Below are 25684 nucleotides of genomic sequence, written 5' to 3'. Positions count from 1 at the left end.
AAAAACAAACAAATAAAAAAAAACTAAAATAGAACATTTTTCCAGTTCATACTGTAGAATAATATTCCATTATATGAATATAGCAATTTTTTTGTCTTTTCCATTCTTGCCAAACCTATTTTTCAGTTTTTGCATGATTTTGTGAATATTTGTGTCTCTGCTTGAATAAGTAGGGAAAGAAGTTAAACATCAAGAATAGCTAATATACCCTTCCATTCATATAGAATACAATCTGAGGTCAAACTAGAAAGAGTAGAACCTGGGCTTGGTGATTAGTTATGGGATCCTGTTATGGGTGACAGCAGCTGCACAGACAGTAATAGAAGAGGTCTGGGAAGAAGATTTGTTTTTTTTCCACAACATGATAAATAGTAAGTTCCTGGGGTGATTCAAATGGATTAGCACACAATACTGTTCAGTAATCAATAAAAAACAATGGAAGTCGAATTTAGAATATTTTCCGTGTCATAAAGTTGTATTTCAAAGTCATAAAATGCATGAAACTGCATAAGGTTACTATGAATAATATTGTTTTATTTTAATCTTGCTTCAGCTATGATTTCGTCCTTGTTTTTGTCTTATTCCATCATGGTCAATAAATCCTCAAATTATGCTGGTATTTGGTGAACTGTGTGTGATCAGACTGGCCTGGCTTAGGTAGCAGAAACCAGAATAACAATCAGCTGTCAGCTGCCAGAGCTTTCTTCTCTCTCAGTGCGCAAGCTTTGCCCCCTACCCACGACTCCTAAAGTGGGCAGTATCAAAATGCCAGCTGCTGGGTGGCCAATTAAAAAATTACGAAAGTCTGCAATTTCCAACTAGTAGGTATTATGTAAATCAGTTTGAGCTGCCATAGCAAAAGAGCGTATAATGAGTGGCTTGGTCAACAGGGAAATTATTACACAGTTCTGAAAGCTACAAGTCCTCGATCCGTGTGTCCATTAATCCAGACCCCAGCAAAGGTCCTTCCTGGATCTATGTAAGATGCTGCACTGATGCCAAGATGCAGTATTGCCGTTGTGATCTCAGGGACTAAGAGGAGGCTTCGGTCTCTCTTCCTCATCTGCGAACACTCAAGGCATGTGGGAACTTCATCTAAACCGAACTCTCCCAACACCCTCCTCCATATTCCATCACAGTGGGAGTTAAGACTTGAATATAGGGACATTGAGGGGATACAGAATCTCAGTTCACTTCAGGGTTACATTAAATCGGGGAGCAAAAAAAAATCATTCTGCAATCTACCAAATATGTGAGATTTTCAAGTCCTGGGTTCTCCTTCCCAACTCCTCTACAATTGTAGCTCAAAGTAGCCAATTATTCGTAAACACTAAGAAAGCAAACATTATTTTTTCCTGTTAGTTCCAATAAACTTTATTTGGGGGCTCCTAAATTTAAAAGTCATATTTTTTTAAATAGTGGGTAATATTAGTTTACTTTTGTTCACTCAAAAACTATAAAACTGTATTAAGTTGCAGGCTCTATAAAAATGGGCAGTAGACCTAACTGGACCTTCAAATGGTAGATTTAAAAACCCCTGCTCTAACATGTGAGTAGCATAACTGATGAATGTGTTGTCTTTAGGGAGCAAGAAGCACCAATGGTGTTGATTAATTCAGAAGATCCCATTATGTGTAATTATAAGAGATTACCAAAATAGAGAGTCTCTCTAGGATCACATTGCAAAAACTCTTAGTATATAAGTCTATTTTAGTATCTTTAAAGTTATGAAAAGGCAGACCTTTTCATAACTACCTACCACTTGATGTTCTAAAAGAAGGTTCTTTACATCAATATTTAAATATTATTTTCTAAGTCAGAGCTGTGATTCAGCAATAGAGCACAACACTTACATATATTTCGTCCTCAGGATCAATTCAAAAAAATTTTTTTCATTGACCAACTTCACATGAGACATTTTATAATCTTGAATTCAAATCAATATCCTTGGGATTTTCTTTGTTTCGATATTCATTCAAAAGGTCAAATCATAATTAACGTTTTCAAAAATTTTCTTCCTAAAAATGCCATTAATTTCACTTGTATTTTTTTTGGACTCTACCAAGACTTTTTATTTAAAATGCAACTAGAATGCATTAATGTCTGCTAACAATTTTAAAGACAGTTTTATAATCACTTCTATCACTTGTTTGTCAATTTGTTCCAGTGGGCGCCAATAATATCTCCATTCATCCCTGTCTCATGCTAGTGTAGCCCAATGGCATGTGCTCACTTCAGTAACACAAAGAGCCTCAAATCCTTCATTCAGGGTCTTGACAAAGAAGTCTTCCCATCTTGTAGGTGGGCGGCCATGCAGTCTTTTGACGTCCCCTGGAATCTAGTCCAAAAGTTCTAGTCCAGCGATCATCTCTAAATCGCATTACATGTCCGGCCCATCTGATTTTTGATGCTTTGGCAAACGAAACAGCGTCACTTATTCTTGATCATTAATGGAGGTCAGAACTTCAGATTCCTTCTATCACTTGAGTAAAATTTGATACTCCAAGCATAGCTCTTTTAATTCCTCTTTGGGATACCCAAATAGTGTTCTCATCCTATTTTCGTAGGGCCCAGGTCTCTGAAGCATCTATTAGTGCAGGAAGAATGGTGGAGTCAAAAAGATGTGCCTGGACCCAGAGGTTCTTCATCCTCTTAACCACTTCTTCGACACTCTTGAAGGTGGTCCTCACTGCTCTCTTCCTCCTGCACAGGTCAAGTGCCAGGTCCCTTGTCATGTTGAGTTCTCACCCTAGGTACACATAACTGCTGCATTCAGAGATGTTAGTTCTGTTGAAGGCAAATGGAACATCAGGAACTAGTCTGTTTCTCATGAACATTGTCTTCGTGAGATTCAGCTGCAGTTCGATCTTTCCACAGTCACAGTCAAAGTTGGCCAGCATTTGTGCTGCCTGGCTGATACTTGGTGTTATGAGAATGATGTCATCAGCAAAGCGGAGGTGGTGTAGTTGCCGACCATGCATCTTCACTCCCATTCCTTCCCATTCCAGTCGTCACATGGCATTCTCGAGGGTGACACTGAAGAGTTTTGGTGAAATGGTGTCACCCTGCCAAACCCCTCTCTTTGCATCGATGGTCACTTCTTTGTAGAACGGTGAAATCCTGGTGGTGAATCCGTAATACAGCTCACGGAGGATCCTGATGTATTGAGTTTGTTCACCCTGTTTGGCTATGGCTTTGATGACCGCTTCAGTCTCAACAGAATCAAAGGCCTTCTTTAAATCAATGAACGTTACACAGAGAAGCACCTTGAACTCTCACGAAACCTCAATGAGCTTAGTTACTGTGTAGATATGCTTGATCATGCTGAATCCTTTTCAGAATTCAGCTTGCTTTCATGGTTGTCCTTCGTTGAGTGTTCTGCCAATCCTATTCACTCAAGTGAATAATATGTAGATGACGGACAACAGGCATATTCGGCGTTAGTTGCCGATGTCGTGGATGTCTCCCTTCTTGTACAATAGGACAGTCCTGCTGGTTTTCCATTTGGACGGAACCTTGCAATCAAACAGGCAGCTTGTGAAGAGCTGAGCCCGTATACTAACAAGTACTGGTGCCAGATTCTTCAGGTGTTCAGGTCTGAACTTGTCTGGGCTGGGTGCTATACGCTTCTTTACTGACGAAATGGCATGTTGGATTTCCGAAGAAGAATGCTGGGAATGACATACCCATCCTGCAGAATTTGGTATGTGGGCAAGTGGACATGGCTATCAAAGAGATCTGAGCAGAAGTCATGGATAACCTTTTCCATTGCCCTTCTGGAAGATGTGTTAGATCCATCGGGACGTCGGAGGGCAGTCATCTTGGTCTTGTAGTTGGCAAAGGACAGGCAGGTGTTGCAAATACTTCTGACTTCTGCCGCATCAGCCAACATTGCTGCTCTTCTCTCTTTGAGGTCTTCCTTTATTGCTTCTCTGCACAGCTTTGCAAGCTCAGACGTTAGCTTGTGAATACCTGAGGCTCGCGCCAGACCACATTGGCGAATGATCTCGAGAGTTTCCAAAGACAGGTGACTTTTTGTGGCTTTCTGTCTCTCTGCATTCCTTGCACGATCATGGGGGTGCTGAACCAGTCAATCGTATTCCTCGTTGATGTTGTCAATGACGGCATCTTCCCATATTTCTCCAGTAGTGCCAAAGAGCTCCCAGTTGGTGTTCGTCTGGGAGTTCTCTTCTTAAACTTTGCAGCCCTTTCTCCCTGCTCCATGAAGTATAATTTCTCACGAGGAGATGTTGGTCTGATCCCATTTGGAATTTTGGGAGTAACAACAATGGGCCTCACTTCCTCCCCCAAAATAAAACAGTTTTATAAATGACAAAATATTCTACATGTGTCTATAAAAAGAAAATAACCATTATTATTTTTCCTCTTAATTTCCATATATCATAGAAATAAAATTCAAATTTGAATGAATGCAAAATTATGGAAAATTACTCTTCATTCATTATTTATTAGTAGACGAGGTATTTTTGATCCCTTTTAAGTAAGCATACTTATGAGACATGACAGCACAAAACTGATACTTTGAAATTGCTTTGTTGTTTAGTTTTGAAAATCCATTTTGTAGAACTGCACTGTAGTCCTGTTGCTCATCGATTTGCTCAAGTGGGCACCAGTAACGTCTCCATTGTGGACTTGCTGTTACTGTTTTTGGCATATCAAATACGCCATGGGGAGCTTGCCAGGCTCTGTCCTGTGGGCGGGATACTCTCAGTAGCTTGCTGGGCTCTCCGAGAGGGACAGAGGAATCAAACCCATGTTGGCCATGTGCAAGGCAAATGCCCTACCTACTGTACTATCGCTCCAGTCCAAGAAAATTCATTATTTTTCAAAAACCAAAATCCCAGGAAACAATATAAACAACGCATGTACTATTTGATCACATCATTTTAAACGAATGCTCTCAGGAAAAGCCATTCTTTCTCCAAATGCTTTTCTCATTATTATTATTTTAATGAAGAATTCCTATTAGAAATTTTTTAAGAGCTGTATCTTACCATCACCAAAGCTCACATCCCAGAAAACGGCTCCCATAAGAGAATTTCATTCATTTGAGATACCATTAGTGACTCATAATTGTGGAGTGAATATGTAAGGAGGTTTACAGCTATTAAAACAAGAAAGGTAAGCAGCTATCAAATTATGTTTCCTTGAACACGATGTTTAAAAAAATAATTTGATTTCAGAAATTGTACGACGAACTTGTTTGGAGGATTATTCTGGTGATTAGTGTGGATCAGATCTCCAGCACTCCGTTGGTCCCCAGAGTCCCACCAACAGTGATCCCTGAGGGAGGAGTAAGCCCTGAGCACAGCCCAGTGTGACCTAGAAAACAAATAAAATAAAATCCCAGATTACCCTAGTTTAAGAAGTGAGAAGTCAAGGGGGCTAAACTAAGCAGTAAACAAGAATGGGGGAGATGGGTCTAACCAAGTCTCATCTCTTAAATTCTAATCGAAATACAATGCAGTCTGAAGTCATCTCCAGTCTTGCCTGCCAGGCATCTAATAAAGGTAGTAAAGGTATTTGCAGTAGACCAAGTTGAAAGATGATGAACAAATATGGCTTAAAACTGCTTCCCCGTTTCCATTTAAGGCCTCAGGAATGATAAGGGTAGCAACTCAACAGGGTAGGAAGTATGCACCTAAAACAGACATCTTCTCTACTGTTGCTCTAGTGCTCTGTCAGTTCTTTCTTTCCCAACAAAGAAGTGGACCCTATATTCTTCTTTTATCGTAATGGTCCTTCCATCCCTAAAGAATGAGACCCGGCTTACTTGTGAAGATTTAATACTGTTGGTCTGGAAACATGGTTTCTCTGTGAATGATTTGCTCTTGAGGAAGAAAAAAAAAACTTTCCTCTTTTCTTTGGGATTTAACATTAAGGAAACAGAGAGCTCCTCTGATCTCCATATAGCAAAAACAATTGCACTGAGAAAACAGTGTTTGATTTCCAGCACTGTAGCACTGTAGCACTGTCATCCCGTTGTTCATGGGTTTGCTTGAGTGGGCACCAGTAACGTCTCCACTGGGAAACTTGTTGTTACTATTTTTGGCATATCGAATATGCTGAGGGTAGCTTGCCAGGCTCTGCTGTGCAGGCGGGATACTCTCGGTAGCTTGCTTTGCTCTCCGAGAGGAGAAATGGAACCCGGGTTGGCCTCATGCAAGGTAAATGCCCTACCCACTGTGCTATTGTTCCAGTCCTTCTATTTACATAGCATGATCAAACGCCTTAATAACTAGATGAATGCTGATCTCCATTGGGGAGGGGGGCTTCTCTATCTGCTGAACTATGTATCTCTTGAGTCCTAATTCTAGGATTATCTAAGATGGATCCATTTCTTTCTTTTTTTAATTATTTTAATTTTATTGAATCACCATGAGATAGTTACACGCTTTCACGTTTGGGTTACACTCTCACAATGATCAAACACCCATCCCTCCACCAGTGCACATTCCCCACCACCAATATCCCAGGTATACCTCCCCTTTCCCACCCTCCCCTGCCTCTCTGGCAGACCATATTCCCCATACTCTCTCTCTACTTTTGGGCATTATGGCTTGCAACACAGACACTGAGAGGTCATCATGTTGGGTCCATTATCTACTTTCGGCACACATCTCCCATCCCGACTGGTTCCTCCAGCCATCATTTTCTTAGTGATCCCTTCTCTATTTAAGATGGACCCATTTCTAGGTTAGGATCTTAGTTCTAATTCTCTGGCACTCTCACTTTTTCTGGGTGGTCTGAATCGCTCATAATAAGGTAAGATGGCCCATCTCCGCTGAGCAGTGCATTGGGTTGCTAATAAAATCATGCATTCATTGCATAATTGTTTAATTTCTGGATAATCTGATAGAATATGAACTCCATCAAGACTGGAATTGTGATTGTCTTATTAACCCTTGAATTACTGGCACATACACAATGCAAACACAGTATCATGGCTAATTGTAGCCATTGCTTTGGTTTATGAACTCTCAGGCAAAAACCAATCTTAGTGGGAGCCCTCCTCCTAGCGCCTAGTATGTACTAAGTAGATATCTGTTATGCCAATGTCAGAATTATCTGATGAATGATTTTAAAAGTCTTCATTTTCAGAAACTTTATTAAACAAAACATCAGCAAAGGAAAAAAGTAGAGTTTAGATCATCAGCAAGCTATTTTCTCCATAATGTTCACCCTCCCTGGCTGTTAGCTAAGTGTTGACAGAAAGTTCCTCTTTCTTCAATAAAATTCAGGCTCAAAAATATAGCAAAACAGTGTTTGAACTTGTAGCTATTTTATGTTGAGTCACTTTATATAAATATAATTTTCAATATGAAATAATGCAATTAGACTAGGTATTTTTTACAATTCTTTCACTGAAGTGAATTTTCACTATGTGGCACATAATTGTCTAGTGGTCTCATTTAAAGTAGATTTTACCTATTGTTATTCTGTTGTAGAGTTCATTATTTCTGATACAAATTCCATTATCTTTTGTTTCAAAACTTAAGTGATAATTATGGCCATCATAGTGTGGCATGATAATCTCTTAACTATATCACATCTATGGAAAAACAGACTTCACTAAGGCTAATCTGAAAGTTAGCCTAATAAAATTTGTTATTCACTTGTTACTTTAAAGGAAAATATACAGCTAAAATCCTACACAACTCCAATTATCAAGTAAAATTTAAATTTCTTTTTGTATATTGATGGGCACCATGAAAAAGCACACCAGCAAAATAAACTTCAAATGGTAAGGGAAGATTCTAGCAGTATGCTTACATAGAAGAAAAAATGAGTGCATTCAGAATTATGCTTTTCCCAATTTTCTGAAAAAAATAATAGATGTTTAGTTTGCTTTCATTTTAAAAATCATGCAGCCTATACCCAGGAAGAATAAACCTGAAACATGTGTGTGTGTGTGTGTGTGTGTGTGTGTGTGTGTACTCCATTGCATGAACAGTAATAGCAATAGACAAGATATGGAGACAAACAAACTACCCATAGGTGAATAAATGGAAAAGGAAGTAGTGATCTATGCATATTATCCAACACTCTAGCCCAGCGGGTAGAGCGTTCGCCTTGCATGTGGCCCACCCAGGTTCGATTCCTCTGCCCCTCTCGGAGAGCCCGGCAAGTTACTGAGAGTATCTTGCCCACACAGCAGAGCCAGGCAAGCTACCCATGGTGTATTCGATATGCCAAAAACAGTAACAACAAGTCTCCCAATGGAGACGTTACTGATGCCCGCTTGAGCAAATTGATGAACAACAGGATGACAGTGATGACAGTGACTCAGCTATTAAAAAATGATGAAATTCTTCCATTAGAGTGTCAATCTGGATAAACATTTAGGGGATTAAGCTACATTAAATAAATCAATTGAATAAAGACAAATACCTGATGATTCCACTCATATATCGAAGTTAAGTGAAATAAGTGAATAAAAGAAAATAAAAGCAAACACATATCCAACAACTGGATATGCCAGAGTGAAAAGAATAGGGTGGAAGATAAAACAGGTGAAGAAGGTCAATTGTTTGGTGATGGATGGAAGTAACTTTTTTTATACAAAACTTCTAGTTTATAAAAATCAAATATCATTTTTTAAATTTATTTAAAATTTTATGTCACCAGAATATAACAAAACTGCTATTCATCAAAAACTAGAAATGGAAGAGAAAAATTTACTAGACTTTAATTCTTCTTTCCCTTTATGAAAGTCTATTCACAATAACTAAATATATGGCCAGTTCCTGAAAGTTCTTTAAAGAATTTCTATGCCCAGAGAGATAGCTCAAATTCACTGTGAGCAACCCCCAAGCATTGAGACAGGAAGTCTCCAAGCAACACTACGTGGGACCCAAATGTTGGATAACATTGGTTTGTCCTTGCTCCTCCCTCAAGGAGCTTAGGTTTACTGAGTTACCCCCACAATAGTGCCCCTGAGGCACACCCAATTCCATTACTGTCACCGTATCACTGTCATCCCATTGCTCATCGATTTGCTCAAGCGGGCACCAGCAATGTCACCATTGTGAGACCTGTTGTTTCTGTTTTTGGCATATCGAATACGCCACGGGGAACTTGCCAGGCTCTGCCATACAGACCTGAGACATTCTAGATAGCTCACACCCAATTCCACCAAGTACTAATAATCCTATATTGCTTTTCTCTTTTCTTTATGTCACTTGCATGTTTTAGCAATGTGCTTTTTGTATAGACACAGGAAGACAGTTCATGCTATGCTTTGTAACATGGAAGTTAATATTAACTCCAAATAATATTTACTCTTGGGCATCCATCACATTTACTTGACTTAGTTGCCCTTACTTCCTAACAGTCCCCAAAAGAGGGTCCCAGCAAATGACAAGGATGAAACCCAGGGCAAGCTGTAAACTACCCTAGCATCAAAAAGGGATAAGCTAAGCACCATAAGAAGTATGATAAGTTAAGAACAAGGTCATGGAATAAACTCTGTCATAACCCAAAAAGAAGTTACTGAATAAGGACTCTGCTGGGGTAGGAAAGTCTAACCTGGCCTGAGGACTGGGATATGTAACGTAGTCTGGGATATATAACGAGATGTCCCCAGGAAGAGCCACTCTTTAAGCTTAGTGTATCTCTTACTGTACTCATACAAAGTGACTAGAAATGTTAAAAGAAATAAATTTACTATGATTGTTTAAATGGATTACTAGCTGAGAAAAGGAGAAAGCAATACACCCTAGATGGAATCCTGCCCTTGAGTGGATCTCCTAGTAATCTGGAGTGCTGAACCCTCAGATGAGTCTTTGTCCTTGAGTTAGTCTCTTACAACTTCCCCTGAAGGAGTGGCTTTACCTCTGTTTGTTGTTATGACAATGTTCAACCCCATCTATGTGTACCCCCCCTTCGTGATTTCTATGTATCTATGCTGTAAGAGGTAAGAGGGAGGGGCTGGAGAGATAGCACAGTGGGTAGGGTGTTTGCCTTGCACGAGGCTGACCGGTTCGATTCCCAGCATCCCATATGGTCCCCTGAGCACTGCCAGGAGTAATTCCTGAGTGCAGAGCCAGGAGTGACCCCTATGCATTGCCGGGCATGCCCCCCCCCCCAAAAAAAAAGAGGTAAGAGGGAAATAGAAAGACTTGAAAGAAAAGGACTAGATAATGAGGGAGAGGACTTTGAGATCTACGCGGAGACTAGGATGATGGAACTATGATGACTGGGACTACGACCCAAACTACGACTACGATTGTGCTGTAAGCGGATAGATTGGACTACGCTGGGGAGGACAGAGAAATAAACCGACTACCAACAAGCTCTATTTCTCTGTTTCTCTGTTTCCCAGTCCTTCCTTCACCTCCTGTCCGTCGCTGTGGGTCGGCCTAGGGAAGAGGCTCTTGGCCACTGAACACTCGAATCCCTCGTGCCCCCACATACGCTTTTTCTTTGAAAATCACACCCAAATAAACAAAAACAATAAATTTCAGCTTTGGGGGCCAGGGAGATAGCTCTGAAAGCTGGGGTGCACGCTTCGCAGGGGGATCAAACCTGGGTACCACAATGGTCTCCTGAGCACTGCTGAGAAACCCAGAATACCAATCTGGGATTAGCACTAATCCCCAAAAGAAAAGAATGCCATCTCCAGGGTAGACTAAAGTGTGTATGTGTATATGGGTCACTGTTCATAACTCTCAAATTCAAAAACTAAACTTTTGGTGATCACAGTATAATACATACAGACGTTGAAGTATAAAGCCATCTGTAAAACTCATAAAATGTGAAAGCCAATGTTACCTCAACTTAATAACGCTGATATAAAAGTTTCCTTCCCACTATTCTTGGAAAAAATGATATATGCTTAGTTTGGGCACACATCATTCTGGAAGATGCTAAAAAGCCTATATATAAGCTTTTTGTTGGTTGTGGTGTATCTAGGATGTAATTTCATTTAAATGATAGAGAACATACAAATGCTGTAGCTGTAACATTTTTAGATACATTGATAATCAAGGGAGAGGTTTTATATTAAGCATTTTATCATAAAAAATGATGTTATATATGCAAGTAGACACTAAATTTTTATTTATCCTGCTTATGTTCATAACAAGGTAGGTTTATAATTGTACTTATTTTAAAATGTGAATTTCTGGGTACTCTAAACTTTAACATCTGTGCAGGAAGAAACATTTTTAATTTATAGTATGCGGTTCACTTAAAGGAAGATTCTTCTAGGGAAGAACATGATGATATAAGAAAGTTGGCAAGATCTAAATTATAAAATGCAAATATGCATTAAGCATAGAGACAGATTAAACCAAATGGAAAGATGGTACACTCTTTCTCTAAATATCAGATAGCAACAATTAAGGAGTTTTCCTATCCTTGTGCCATAAATAGTCATTAATTAGAGTGTTTGAGCATGTTTGAAAGACAAGTTAAAAGCTGGAATGGCTAAACTTATGCCAAAAATTTGTAGTCCTACAAGCATCAGCAAACCCAAGTTACTGAACTGGAACTTTACATGTGGCTTCAGAAGTAATTGTACAGATATATAATACCTCTGATCTAATGAAAAGAAAACCATAGATTATATAATTTCATCAAAATAAAAAACGCATCAAGACTTCTCCTCTCTGCTCCAAGTGGAATCTGCTTTAAGATTTGCAACTGGATAAGTGCATTAAAGTAACAGCTGGCTAGTAAGGGTATAATTTTTTATAAATGCAACAAAATGATAGCTTTAAAACAAATTTCACTGAATTCCAGGAACATGTACCCTAAGAACAGCCTCAAAAGTATATATAGGCTAAGAGATAATACAGCTGGGAGGGCACTTGCTTTGCATAAGACCAACCTGGGTTCTATCCCCAGCAAATCATATGGTACCCTGAGCACCAGAAGGAGTAATTTCTGAATACAGAGCCAGGAGTAACTCCTAAGCATCACCAGGTCTGCCCCTAATCCAATTAATTAATTATTTTTTAAAGTAAAGAGCTATATAAATGTAGTCACTAATAATAATTTCTGTGGCTCTTAATTTTACTATCATATCTGTAATAGATGGGGTCTGGGCCTCCTCTCCCCAAACCCCCCATTTTCCAGTAGCTTGGCAGTCACATCCACAAACTGCCCCTGGCCATGTAATCCCATCAATGGCCAAGATCCAGAGACTATATAAAACAAAGCTCCAGGAAGAGAGCCACAAAGAATCTCCTACCCCCGCCCCAGGCTTTCTTCACTGGGACCCCTAAGAGGGGGGTGGGTTGAGTTTCCCTCCCCACCCCAAGCAGAGCCCTGGCAGCTGTAAACCCCCAAACCCAGCCACAACCATGCTCAAGGTCACTCTCCACACGCTCGGACGAGCTTCTCGCATGAAGGAACCAGCAGAGGAACCCAGGCATGCGGGACCCATGGCTGAGATCTCCAAGCCTACTCAGATCGGGACTGGGCCTCCTCCACCCAGACCCCCCCATTTTCCAGTAGCTTGGCAGTCACACCCACAAACCGCCCCTGGTGCCATGTAATCTCATCAATGGCCAAGATCCAGAGACTATATAGAACAAAGCTCCTTTTACAGTCTAGCCCACTGATGTGCCTAAAGCAGCACACATGTGTTTGGTTTTAACATACTTGCTTGTATTCGCTGATATACATTCTCCGTCCCTCTCAGAGAGCCCGGCAAGCTGCCGAGAGTATCCCACACACACGGAAGAGCCTGGCAAGCTCCATGTGGCATATTCGATATGCCAAATACAGTAACAATAACAGCTCTCATTCCCCTGACCCTGAAAGAGCCTCCAATCATTGGGAAGGACGAATAAGGAGAGGCTGCTAAAATCTCAGGGCTTGGATGAATGGAGACATTACTGGTGCTCGCTTGAGCAAATCGATGAACAACAGGATAACAGTGATAGTGAAAGTGATCTGTAATGGAGGCTTTGAAGACAGTCAGTGGGTAACCTTATATCATCTTCATAAGATTAATGCTTAACTAGATATAAGAATGTAAAGTCTGACATAGGCCAAAGGTTGTTACATTACAGATTATGGTCCAAATCTGTCATTCTTTTTGTGATTAAAGCCTTATCAAAGCACACCTAGTCATTTGTTAATGAATCAGCTATGACTTCTTATGAACCACAATAGCAGAATTGTGGAGCTGAAACAAAGACCATCCAGACTGTGAAACATGCAATCTTCCTCTCTGGCCCTCTACAAAAAAATTTATGCTGACCCCTGGCATTGACTATAATAAGCTATAAAACACAAGCTTTGCATAAAAGCATTTATACATAAATAATGGTCTGATCAAACAAATCAGACCAAGTTTGATGACTCAGAAAACAAGGTATGCTCTTACGTCAACCTTACATGACCTTGGACAATTCACCGGGTCTCTAATGAGCTGTGGGCATTGCCCTTTACCAAGGCTGCAGTGGCTGATTTGTGAGTCGGGCAGGGGAAGTTGTCCAAAACATTTATAAACGCAAGAGAAACCAAAGTAAGTATTGGGAGCCAATGTGTGAGCCTAATCAGAGTTTTAAGCAAGCAAAAGAAAACAATCTGACCAACTATAAACACTCTCTTCTACTTCTAGGTCTGTGCTTTCATGAACAATGCATGTCCATGATTTCTTGTACTGAGGGAGAGTGGGGCAAGAGCACCATTTCATCAGCTGCAAAAAAAGTTTTCTCCGTGTCTGCTCCTTCTCTCAAAAATGTCCAGCGGGAATGAGAAGAAAAATGGTCTTGGTTACATAAACAGGAAATAGTTTAAACTGTTTCCATCTGTTCAAGACTCACAATGAACATTTGTATATTTTATCTGAGAAGCCCTGCCAATAATAAATCTATTTAGCTCTCTTTTTTTTCAGTAAGCTTTGCCAAAATGTACTAACATCTGATTTTTAAAATCATGCAATGACTGTAAGTCCTTGAGAGGCAACTATTAATTCATTGTAGAAGCCAGATAAAAATTGGGTTCTTTGTCTTTAGAAACATTCTAGAATTCAGACTCACTGAAAAAGAAGCATTCATTTATGCATGTATAAAAAGATTTAGGAAACTCTGACATAAACAGTCTCCTAATAATTTCCACCACTGAAATATCTTTCCTCATTTTAATAGCTAACATTGTAAAAGTACTTATCTTAGATCAGATACTATTTGTGTACTTTTCCTTTATAAGATATATCAATCATGATAAATAATCCTATGGCAGACATTCTTATTATTATTCCCATATTGCAGATAAGAAAACTGAGTTGAAAACATAATCTTTAATTTTTCAAAGTTCAATAGGCAAGTAGCAGGGCAGAGATTCATACATAGGTAGTCTGAATATTCTAGAATATTTACAAAAGCAAGTATCCTAGAATATGTACATAGGAAAACCACTTGATTTTTATCAGTTATCTTTAATAGTTGCAAAGGAAGCAAGTACAATTAGCTAGCAATAACCAAAGAGATGCCCAGATAGGACTTTAACAATACTATAATGAAATTACTCAAGTATCACTGTATCACTGTCATCCTGTTGCTCATCAATTTGTTCGAGCCGGCACCAGTAACGTCTCTCATTGAGAGACTTATTGTTACTGTTTTTGGCATATCCAATACGCACGGGTAGCTTGCCAGGCTCTGCCTCGCGGGCTCGATACTCTCGGTAGCTTTCCGGGCTCTCTGAGAGGGGCAGAGGAATCAAACACGGGTTGGCCGCGTGAAAGGCGGAAGCCCAACCGCTGTGCTATCGCTCCAGCCCACTCAAGTATACTCAAGTATATATCTTATAGCCTAGTTCTCCCTCTGGGAGAGCCTTGAAAACTCCCCATGGCGTATTCATATGCCAAAATCAGTAACAATGATGGGTCTCATTTCCTGACTCTGAAAGAGCCTCAAATGCGGCACCATTGGAAAGGATGAGTAAAGAGAGACTTCTAAAATCTCAGGGCTAGGACGAATGGAGACGCTACTGAGACCGCTCGAGAAATTCAAAGATCAATGGGATGATGATGATGATGATGATGATGATGATGATGAAGATATTCAAGTATGGTGACGTTATGATAAAGGCAGATTAGGCTGCTGTTCACTAATCCTAAAATACTTAAATCTTGTTTTTTGGGTTGTTTTTTTTTTTTGCTTTTTGGGTCACACCCAGCGATGCACAGGGGTTATTCCTGGCTCATGCACTCAGGAATTACTCCTGGCAGTGCTCAGAGAAACATATAGGATGCTGGGAATCGAACCCAGGTCGGCCGCATGCAAGACAAACGCCCTACCCTCTGTGCTATTGCTCCAGCCCAAATACCTAAATCTTATGTTGAGCTAACTTCCTGACAGTTCTATTAGTATCTGTTATTGATGGGAGCGTCTGCAAACTCAACCAATGAGACCAAGACTGGTGAAGGTTACAAACGCTCCTACACAGTGTACATACTGAAGTCCTACCAACCTCACTGAGAGAGTGACCAGGCTGCTCCCCAGACCCTCTTGTCCTACACTGTCTGGATTTTCCAAATGCATTAAGATGAGGCTGTTTTCTTCATAGGAAAATGACAATTCAGCCGCAACCTCCACTAAGTCTAAGTCCTTGTCTTTCATTACTGTCACTGTCATCCCATTGCTCATCGATTTGCTTGAGCAGGCACCAGTAACGTCTCCATTGTGAGACTTGTTGTTACTGTTTTTGGCATATCGAATATGCCACGGGAAGCTTGTCAGGCTCTGCCGTGTGGGCCAGATACTCTCGGTAGCTTGCCGAGCTCTCTGAGAGGGACAGAGGAATGGAACCCGGGTTGGCCGTGTGCAAGGCAAACACCCTACCCGCTGTGCTATAAGACAAATAGGATACAAAAGACTTTTTTCCTAGAGGATGAACGATACACATTCAAGGGGGAATACAGGGTTTCCAGAGCAAGAGAGGGGTCATAAGTTTTAAAAAGAGGTATTATTTACACACCAAAGAGAGTTGCGGTGCCTCCAAATGGGTTTGCACCCAACTTGCTTCGGGAAACTCAGCATAAAGGGTATTTTTTTTCACACTGTCTCAACATGGGTTCCCTTTACAGGTGAGAGTCAGGGTCTTTGCCAGGGCATTGCCAGGAAGAAAATCATTGAGCTCTGATGCTTAATTCACTCCTTCAGTCTTCTCAGGGCATTTGCTAAGTGTCCCCAGAGAAGGTGCTTGCCATTGACTAGAGTTAGCTAAGCTGCTGGCAGTGTGGCTCCTTTTAATAGTTTATCCCGACTCTTCCCATATTTCTTGGTTTTTATGGCTTCCTGAAGTGTACTGCCAGTGGGCTCCCTCCTCACGTGCTTACCTCACCAGTATGAATCTTTTCATTCAGCAGACACTGGCTAAAAGATTATTGCTGCTGTGAATCAGATTGGGAAATCACTTGCTCTGGTTAAACTTCAGCCTAACAGGGAGAAAATAATTAACCAGCAAACATCTAAAACGTGTTTCAATTTTAGCATTCAATGCTCATTTTATTTCAATAAGTGTTTTCAGTGTTAACTGTTCCGAAGGAAGTAGGTGATGCATAGTTTATATAGCACAAAATAAAGACAGAAAGGAAGCTTTATTTTTTTTTCAAGTTTTTCATTTTATTTGTTTTGTTTGTGTTTGGGGAAGGGTGAGGCAACACCTTCCAATGCTCAGGAGTTATTCCTGACTCGGCACTGAAGAATCACTCCTGGCAGTGCCTAGAGGCCATATGGGATGCCAGGGATCAAACCCAGGTCAATCACCTGTAAGGCAAGCACTTTACCCGCTATACTATCTCTCCAGCCCCGGAAGCTTTATTTAGGGTCATGAGAATAAATAGACCCTCTGAGGTGAAAACATGTGAGCTGAGTTGAGGAGAGAGGAGCGTATGAGAAAGCTTATAGGAAGAATACTACGGCAGGAAAAACGACAGTGACAAACGTGACAGTCTTAGAAATTTTATACATTTCAATAATCTTTATCCATATACGACTTCTATTTCATACAAAAATTTCAAGTAGATGAAGGGATGGGTACTCTAACATTGTATGAAATGTAATCATGCAAGTGTGTAAGTCTGTAACTGTATCTCATGGTGATTCATTAAAATCAAAAAATTAAAGTTAAAAAGATAAATAAATTAAAAGTTCAAATAGGTAAACATGCTAATGAATTTAAATAATCAGTAAGCTTTTCATTCCGACATTAAGATCAATTGGCCGCTTTAGTGATGGAAAATGTAAACTAAACATGGGACCAAACCCTGCTACATGCTTCCCTCCCTCGCGGTAGTCATCATGCTTGCCAGAATGGTCATGGGTTAAGAGAAAACACAGACAAACCGGATTCCCACGCTCAGTTGGCACAGAGAAACAGATCTAGGACTGCAGAAGCTTAGGGGAGAAGGGGCAGTGTTAGAATGAGGCAGGCTGGTTTGAATTGCAAAATGAGGGAACGCACTTGGTGGAGTAAGGAGGTAAACAGAAAGATGCCCACCCTTGGGGCTGGAGCCATAGTACAGCAGGCAGGGCGTTTGCCTTGCACGCAGCGGCTGACCAGGGGTCGATTCCCAGCATCCCATATGGTCCCCTGAGCACCACCAGGAGTCACTCCTGAGTGCAGAGCCAGGAGTAACCCCTGTGCATCGCCAGGTGTGACCCAAAAAGCAAAATGATAATAATAATGATAATAATAATAATAAAGATGCCCACCCTTCTACAAATCAGTCCAAGAGAGGTGACAAGCCTGAAGCATTGGTCTAGCACAGTGCATCTCAACTGGCAGTGGTCCCCTAATCATAACTAGTGTAGTATGAACAAAAGCAATTACACATTGTTCAGAATCTTATAGTCCTTTTGAAAGGTATAACATAAAAAATATGAATGGCATAATGTAATAACAAAAATTAGGACATACTCATTTTCATTTTCATTTCTCCTTCACTTCCATCCAGGCTATATTTGACAATGTTAGAGACATATACCCAGAAAATTCCCTTGCCCTGACCTAAGGGAGGATTCTGGCTCCCTGTAAACATGGGAATGTTTAGAGTTTCTTCACTTGAAAACAAAATCTTCTACAACCTTAAATGGCACACCTGATAACATCATGGACTTAAGCTGCAATCACAAAAAATTCTCTTTCTCATCTACTTCCTTTGTGTTTTTATTATTTTTTTCACATGTACAATTATTGTCCTTCCTTTGCAAGGTTCTCCAAAATTCAGCTGAAATATTACCTATACTTAAAAGGTTTTTCTAATTATGAACTAGTAGATTCTTTTTCTTCTGAGCACCCCTAGTAATCTGTACATACTTTTATCCTAAAGCTTACTCTCTTTGAAATTATTATTCATGTAAAGATCATTTCCACCTAGAAAACAAGTTTTTCTGACAGAGACTGTGTGGGTTGTATTAAGCATCCTACAAGGCAAACAATAGGCCTCTGTCATCCCGTTGCTCATCGATTTGTTCGAGTGGGCACTAGTAATGTCTCCATTATGAAACCTGTTGTTACTGTTTTTGGCATATTGAATACACCACAGGTAGCTTGCCAGGCTCTCTGAGAGAAACGGAGGACTCGAACCCAGGTTGGCCGAGTGCAAAACAAATGCCCTACCCGCTGTACTATCACTCCAGCCCTCTATACCAAAGAATTAACTAGACCTCCAACTGGTGAGGTGGGACAAAGACGAGAAACCCTCCATACCAGAAATCACTGTCCACAGTGAGCTTGCCTTCTGGTACAAATTGAACATGTTTACACAGAAAAACACTATGCACATGATTTTTATGTTTTTTTTCTGACATTCTTGCTTATTTGTACCCTAATGAAATTTAAGTCCTTTTTATATAGACTCACCTCAAAGAAACAAATTTTGGACAATTTGACAAAATAATTATAATTTTTAGTAACTAGTGAATGAATAAGATGAGTAATCAGCATTGCTATGAACTGTCTGAAATCTGTGGATGAAAGCAGCTCATTTGAAAGGTGTAAAATGTTAGAAATAATGTGGAGTGTCTTCTTTAAAGAACAGAAATAAGAATTCAATAACTTCTAAAATATAAAACGTCATATTGCAAAGACAATTTCAATAATGGAAGGAAGGAATTTTTTTTTTACTTTATTTCAACACCATTTTACAAAGTTGTTCATAATAACACGGTTGTTACAGACTTTTGATGTTCTAATACCAATCCCTCCACCATGCTCCTCATTTTCCCAACCAACCCCCAAGACTTCCCATTTAGCAGGCACACATTAATTTGTTGTATATGACTCATTACAACCAAATGGATAAAGGGATTATCAATAATACTTCAGTGAGTGAAAATTGTTATGTTAATTGGAGTTGTTGAGTCTTTGAGGATTTACTAAGCTATTCGTCACTGCTAGTTGAGCCCTTCTGCTTTCATTTGTGAGTTTAGTTGGCGTCTACACTACTTTCTTATATAACTCAGTGTGCTCCTACCTGAATTTCAGTATTGTGTAACTCAAAATATCAGCCCAGAAACTTCAGGATCTGTAGATCTGGGATGAGTCTGCAGAGATTCTTAGTGAAGCTGTCAAGTTAGACCACAGGCCATTGGTGTGGCAACAGCAGTGGCATGTGCATACAACTGCAGGGGCTTTGATAGGGCTGGGACACGGTCTGTCCCCCCCCTTCTAAGGGCACCCCAGAGTTATCAGTTTAGGTGACTGATGTGTCCATGAATTTCAGCTGTTTGGCTTGTATCTCCTCAGAGATTCAGGTGCTGAATCTGAACAGCAGAGCCAGAGGGTGACTACATGGTAGCGGTTGTGAGAGATGGTCCAGGAAATCACTTTTATGTAAACTTTGGTGATAACTATTGGTGGAAATAAGTCACTGTCACTATCATCCTGTTGCTCATCAATTTGCTCAAGCGGGCGCCAGTAACGTCTCCATTGTGAGATTTGTTGTTACTGTTTTTGGCATATCGAATACACCACAGGTAGCTTGCCAGGGTGGAAATAAGAATCATTAAAAATGATATAAAATTTAAATAGTAGAAACTAATTTAAGTTTCATAACTTAAACAAGCATCTAGAAGTCATGCAGAAAGTATCTTGAGAAAGCATAGTTTGTTCCTTCAGAACAAGCAAAAGGGGAAAAAATTATCCATTCAAAAGGCTGAAAACTTAATGGGAAAAAGCTATTTTATAAAATTAAAATACATTTTCTGAGTATAAATTAAGGAAAGTTTTCAAAAGCAATAGCCTATGACTATAGTGTCTTAAGAAAAGGCTTAGCATAAAGGCTGCCTTACCCCCACAGAAGGAATTAAACCTAAATTATACTAAACAAAATTTATACAATAGTTTCTCTATATGTTGCCTTAGTCCACATTTAGAAAATTGTTCTCAACTCTGAATATCACCTGGCCCTCAGAGGTAGGCAATGTTCCAGTTTCGTGGTCCTTTTGGTCTCTGACTTCTCCATTCTGCTATCACAGTGCAAACCATCCATAGGAAATTTGTGTGCAAGTTGGCACGGCTATGTTCCCATAAAGTTTTATTTATAAAAACAAGAATTCCAGATTCAGACCTGGTTCTTTTTGGCAATTGGAAAAATTGGTACATCTCAGTGGGTCCAAATTAAAATGATCAGAATATTTAAGGGCCTTAAATTCAATCACCTAAGGAATTATTAAGAGGTCACTTATTGCTTCAAAGAAAGATAAGCCCTATGATTTTCGTTTAAACATATAGGAAAGAAATGTTACATTTATTCATTTGATAAGATTAATTTGATCTTAGTTATTTAGCACTAAGCTTAGGGTCGGGTTTGTTATATCATGCCATGTTTGCTAATAGACTAATACAAAAATCATAAAATATAGGCAATTGTGGAAGCATTTTTAATTCAAGGTAGTTCTTACTCGAATATGTGATGCCTAAGTTTACTCAGGCAAGGGAGATGCAGTTGGCTGTGATGTTCCTGAAATCATTCTCATTCACCACATTTGGTTCTTCATCTTGGCTCCCTCGTCTGTCGTCACCTTGCCTGATGAACATGAAATTTGGAAACAAATCTTAAAAAACTTGCCAACTTCTCATTAATCCCAAACTCAGAAAGGAATTTGAATTCTTTCCTTGTAGAGCCCTAACACCACCCCTTTCTCTGGAAGCACCTATTTTAGCTAGATTTGATGATAGGTGAGGCAGATGTTTTAACTCTTCTGGCAAAGGCTTCACAACTGTCTTTTTGTTGCTGGTAATATCGCCTACACCCATCTTGGCATCTCAAAACATATCTTAAGATCTAAAGAAAAACGGGAGGCAGACCAGTATGGAAAAATATCTAATAATTCAGTCAGGGAAGTGGTGAATACTGAGTAAATCATGTTTTAAGAAAACAAATGATATAAGTATAAAGGAGACATCATTTCCATGTTGAATCATTAGGAAGTATCACTTATTTCTTTCTAAAATATTTACATCTGGTCAAAAGCATTCAGCTGATCATGAGTCAGACACACTTTATCTAATTTAAACTTCACACATTCACTTTAACATCATGGCAATATTTGAAGAAAAAAAATTTCACTATATCAAACCTATCCCTTCCTTACTGTTTTTCAATTCCAATACTTCCATGCTGCTTCTCAGTCAAAAATATTGCCTTTAATTTCTTCCTCCCTCTTACCTCCACATTTGCCATCTTTAACCAAATTATGTCTTTATTAATAAACTGCTCATAGTTCCCAAGTCACCCATAAAGCCATTGTTTAATTTCTGGCCCCAACTGTATCTCAAATGGATTTCAATATAGCCTCTTACTTAGCCCCTGTGCTACCTTCCCATTTCTCACTCCATTTCAAATTTCCAGAATACACCTTCTAAGATAAACATCAGGTAGAGCTTTCCTGTTTAAATTTTGAAGGCTTCCATTTCCCTCAAACCAACTCTCAAACATGGATGATTTTGACATGAATAACCATTGACTGCACATTTCTTACTTTTTTTCTTATTTCTCATTATTTCCAACTACTTTTATTTACTATTCTTATTATCAATTCACTCTTTGAATGGGCCACAGTCTTTTAATCTACCCCTTTACAATTCCTCCTGAAATTCCCATCTTCTCTGATTTTCTAGAGGCTATTCTAGGATTCTGTAGTTCCAAAGTGAAACCTCATTAAATCCATGTCTTTTACTCCCATCCACCATGGCTGAAGAAGTACCTGTCCTCTGTGCTCACATGAACATGTGCATTGCACATATGTACATATTCACAAATACCTTTTCTATATGCACATATACTTTTACAGATACTTTTTGCACATGCTATCTTATGTATACTGAATCACATGCACTTTTAGTTTTGTTTGTTTGTTTTATGATTTAGGGCCATACCCATATCATAGTCAGGACTGACTCCTGACTATGCACTCCGGGATTACTCCTAGCAGGGCTTGTGGGACCACATGGGACACCCAAGAACAAACCCAGATCACCCTCATGCAAGATTCAAACCCTATCATCTGTCCTATCACTCCTACCCTGAACATTTATTTTTGATCACATTTTCTCTACCAGGTAGAAACTCTACCATCTTAGTCATTTCTTTCAAGATTGTAAATTATTTTCCATTTATTACTTTACAATTCATTTTCTCTTGATCACCCTACAACTTAGTGACAGTAAGAAATCTATATTTTCAGACAAATAACCTTGTCAGATGTGCACGTTGAATGAGAGACTTTAACAAGGTATTACAGCTTAAGAAACTGATCTTGGCAAAGTCATTGCTAATCTCTGTGCTGTTTAATCAAGCTGTCAGTTCTTTTGTCACTTCCTCCACCTTGAAACAATTTCTTCACTTCATTCCCTGGACCTCATACCCTTGTACTTTTTCCAACTTTGACCCTATTCACTTTTCTCAAGTTTCTTTGTTAACTCAACAAAAACACCTGCAGACCTATTCTCCTCTAAGCAACCTCGTAGATATCTCATTCTCATATTTCATGCCATTTTTGGTGCTAATAATACTCAAATTTTCTCTTGCTTGGACTTCCAGTATCATGTATACAACTACCTGTTCTCTTTGGAGTTCACAGGAGAAATTTTCATTTTCACGCTTCTAAAGCCCGTCCTCTAATCTTCCCAAACCTGTACATCTACCCTGTCTTTTTCAGTCAGCTACATCTTCATCCTTCTAGTTCTTCAGGCTAAATTTACTGTCGTGGTTATGTTAAACTCTACTTCTTACTTCTCTTCGCCATTTTACCCACAAAAGTCTTGATCCCAGGCCATAGAGATTGTATAGCAGTTAGAGTTTTTGCCTTGCATATGGCCAACCTGGGGTAGCTCTCTGGTACCCTATAAAGTCCTCTGAGCCTAGCCAGGAGGAAGCCCTGAGTGTGATGTGGTCCCAAACCAAAATAACAACACTTGACTCTAATCTTCACTATAATCAGAATCCAACCATTTCCCCAGGACTCTGTATAGCTTTATTCCACCAAACTCTCATCTGGTTCATTATACTAGTCTTTTTGGGTTTTCTTGTTTGTTTGTTTGTTTGTTTGTTTGTTTGTTTGTTTCCATTTTGGGAGGAAGAGGAGAAGGTTGGTGATCAGGGTCTATCCCTGGCTCTGTACTCACGGCTCGCTCCCGGGGGAATATGCAGTGCAGGGTACTGAACCAGGGTTCACTGCATGCAAGTACCTTAAATCCCTGACCATCTCTCCAGCCTGACAATAACCAATTTAGATTCCCACACTGCCATCTTTGTTTTTCTTGGTCTATTTTCAAGATTGCAATCATAGAGTTCCTTTTCATACCTGTGGATTTTGTCACAATGTTTGATCAAAATATTTCAGTAACTGTCTACCTTACTAAAAATCAAAACCAGAGTTTTGATTTAAAACCAGCACTGTCATAAGATTCTAAATCCCCTATTATCCTTTTCTTATTCTTCTTCCCTCTCTTTGATTTGCTTCTTTCGTACTGGACTCCCACATGTGTTCAGATAAGCAACATGTCCCAACTTTAGTCTACTCACACACTCTTTTCCTTCAAGACTTGACTTAAATTATGTCTCTTTAGTCATAAGAAGTCCTTAATCATCATCCTACTAAAAATTGTAGTTCCCTTATATGAATTCTTTCTCCCTACTTCTACTACTTCTTTTTTCAGTAGTTTTCAGGAAAAACTATGTTTCTAACACACTTTTAATTTACTGAATTGTTTCATTCACTATCACTCTCCATCCCTCCCACAATAACCCACAGGAATCTCCACTCCTTTGGGATAGAAGATCTTGTCTCATATTTACAACTGCACCCTCAGGCCACAGAAGATTGTCTGGAATATAATTATCTTTCAAAAAAATGTTTAGTGAAGGAAGTAATTGCATAAAAAATACATTTTTGCATTTATAAGTGCATGAAGATGTCTCAATCAGGGTTGTATTTTTGTATAATTCTTATAAAAGTTTTATTTTAAAAAATGTTATACCCGTTCTAAAGATAAAGAAGTAAAACTTTTAGGATATAAGTGAAATATACTTCCAGAATTTTCACATAGTCAAGACTTAAGGATAGCTCTTGGTTAGAAAGGAGATTTAGGGGAAAAAAATAAATAAAAACTCAGGAAAGCACTTCATTTTCTTAAGCTGCATGTTGTATTTGAGAATGGATAAAGAAACATTGACTGTGTATAAGGTAGATGAGGTACTCCCAAACCTCTAGCTTCAACTTTTCTGAAAATTTTATTATTATAAGTTATCATTATATTATTATTATTATTATTATAGCCACATTCAGGACAATATGATTTAGGAGGCTATGAGACAGAAGTTTACTTTGAAAAATGACAGAGTTAATGATAAAACCATGACTGTATGGTGAAATTTTAGAATGCTCTGACAAGAACTAGTTCACCTATTGGTTCCCAAACTAGGATAATTCTTTAAAGTATGGAGCCTGGAGTTCCCACTGTCCTGGTATAAAAACTTAGCAAGTACCCTCAGGTTCTTGCCATTCAGTTGATTCTTTAAAGTAAGCATGAGAATAGACTGGCATGAGAATATAGTAAATTATTTAATTTTTCAGGTGACTGTGTGCATGCACTACTATATGTCCTCATTTATATGCAACTATTCAACCAGGTAAATTTGACAGAATCAGGTGGAGTCTTATAAAGTAATATATTCTATACTGCCTCACCATAGTATTTTTCTCCATCTTTTACAGGTCAATGCACAAACTGGCCCAGTTGGAAAGACTTGACCTCGGCAATAATGAATTCAGTGAGCTGGTAAGCACGCGCATTTTCTAAACTTGATCAACGTACCCCAGATTTATTTTTCTGGGTTTTGTTATCCTACATTAAATCAAGTAGTACCCATTTGTACTTGCTAAATTTAAAAATAAAAGAAGATTCTGGATTTCAAATGCCCAGCTAGATGATAAGCACAATAAAATAGGTAGAAATTATTCGGTTTCACTGAAAAATAGGGTAGAGGCAAATGGAAGGCCTTGACAACCAATTGTGCTGGCAAGTTCCAATTCATGGATGAACAGAAGTTTTTAAATGTAAATCGTAAAGTATTTTGTGTGTAGCACTTTGTAATTTGCTTATTAAACCCTTTTCACTTTAAAGTCAACAAATTTGGTGTGCAAAATATATTATCTCATTTAATGCTAGTTTGACATGTTGCCAGGTTGAC

At 39.1% G+C, this 25684-nt stretch overlaps 1 protein-coding gene across 12 annotated transcripts in view; it reads left to right on the top strand.

Moving 5' to 3' along the window:
• The window catches only part of LRRC7 (leucine rich repeat containing 7), a 625380-nt gene that overhangs the window by 369905 nt on the left and 229791 nt on the right, over positions 1-25684 (top strand). For all 12 annotated transcript variants that reach the window (XR_008630218.1, XR_008630219.1, XR_008630221.1 and 9 more), the window contains exon 8: positions 25209-25272. Coding sequence is in view for 8 of the 12 variants with exons in the window: in XM_055138674.1 (XP_054994649.1) it covers positions 25209-25272 (64 nt within the window). In the remaining 4 variants the exon portion in view is untranslated. The remainder of the gene's footprint in view (positions 1-25208; positions 25273-25684) is intronic.

The sequence above is a fragment of the Sorex araneus genome, chromosome 5, assembly GCF_027595985.1.
Source record: "Sorex araneus isolate mSorAra2 chromosome 5, mSorAra2.pri, whole genome shotgun sequence".
Classification (NCBI taxonomy): domain Eukaryota; kingdom Metazoa; phylum Chordata; class Mammalia; order Eulipotyphla; family Soricidae; genus Sorex; species Sorex araneus.
The sequence above is the reverse complement of the archived record's forward strand: the minus strand, read 5'-3'. Positions and strand labels throughout refer to the sequence as shown.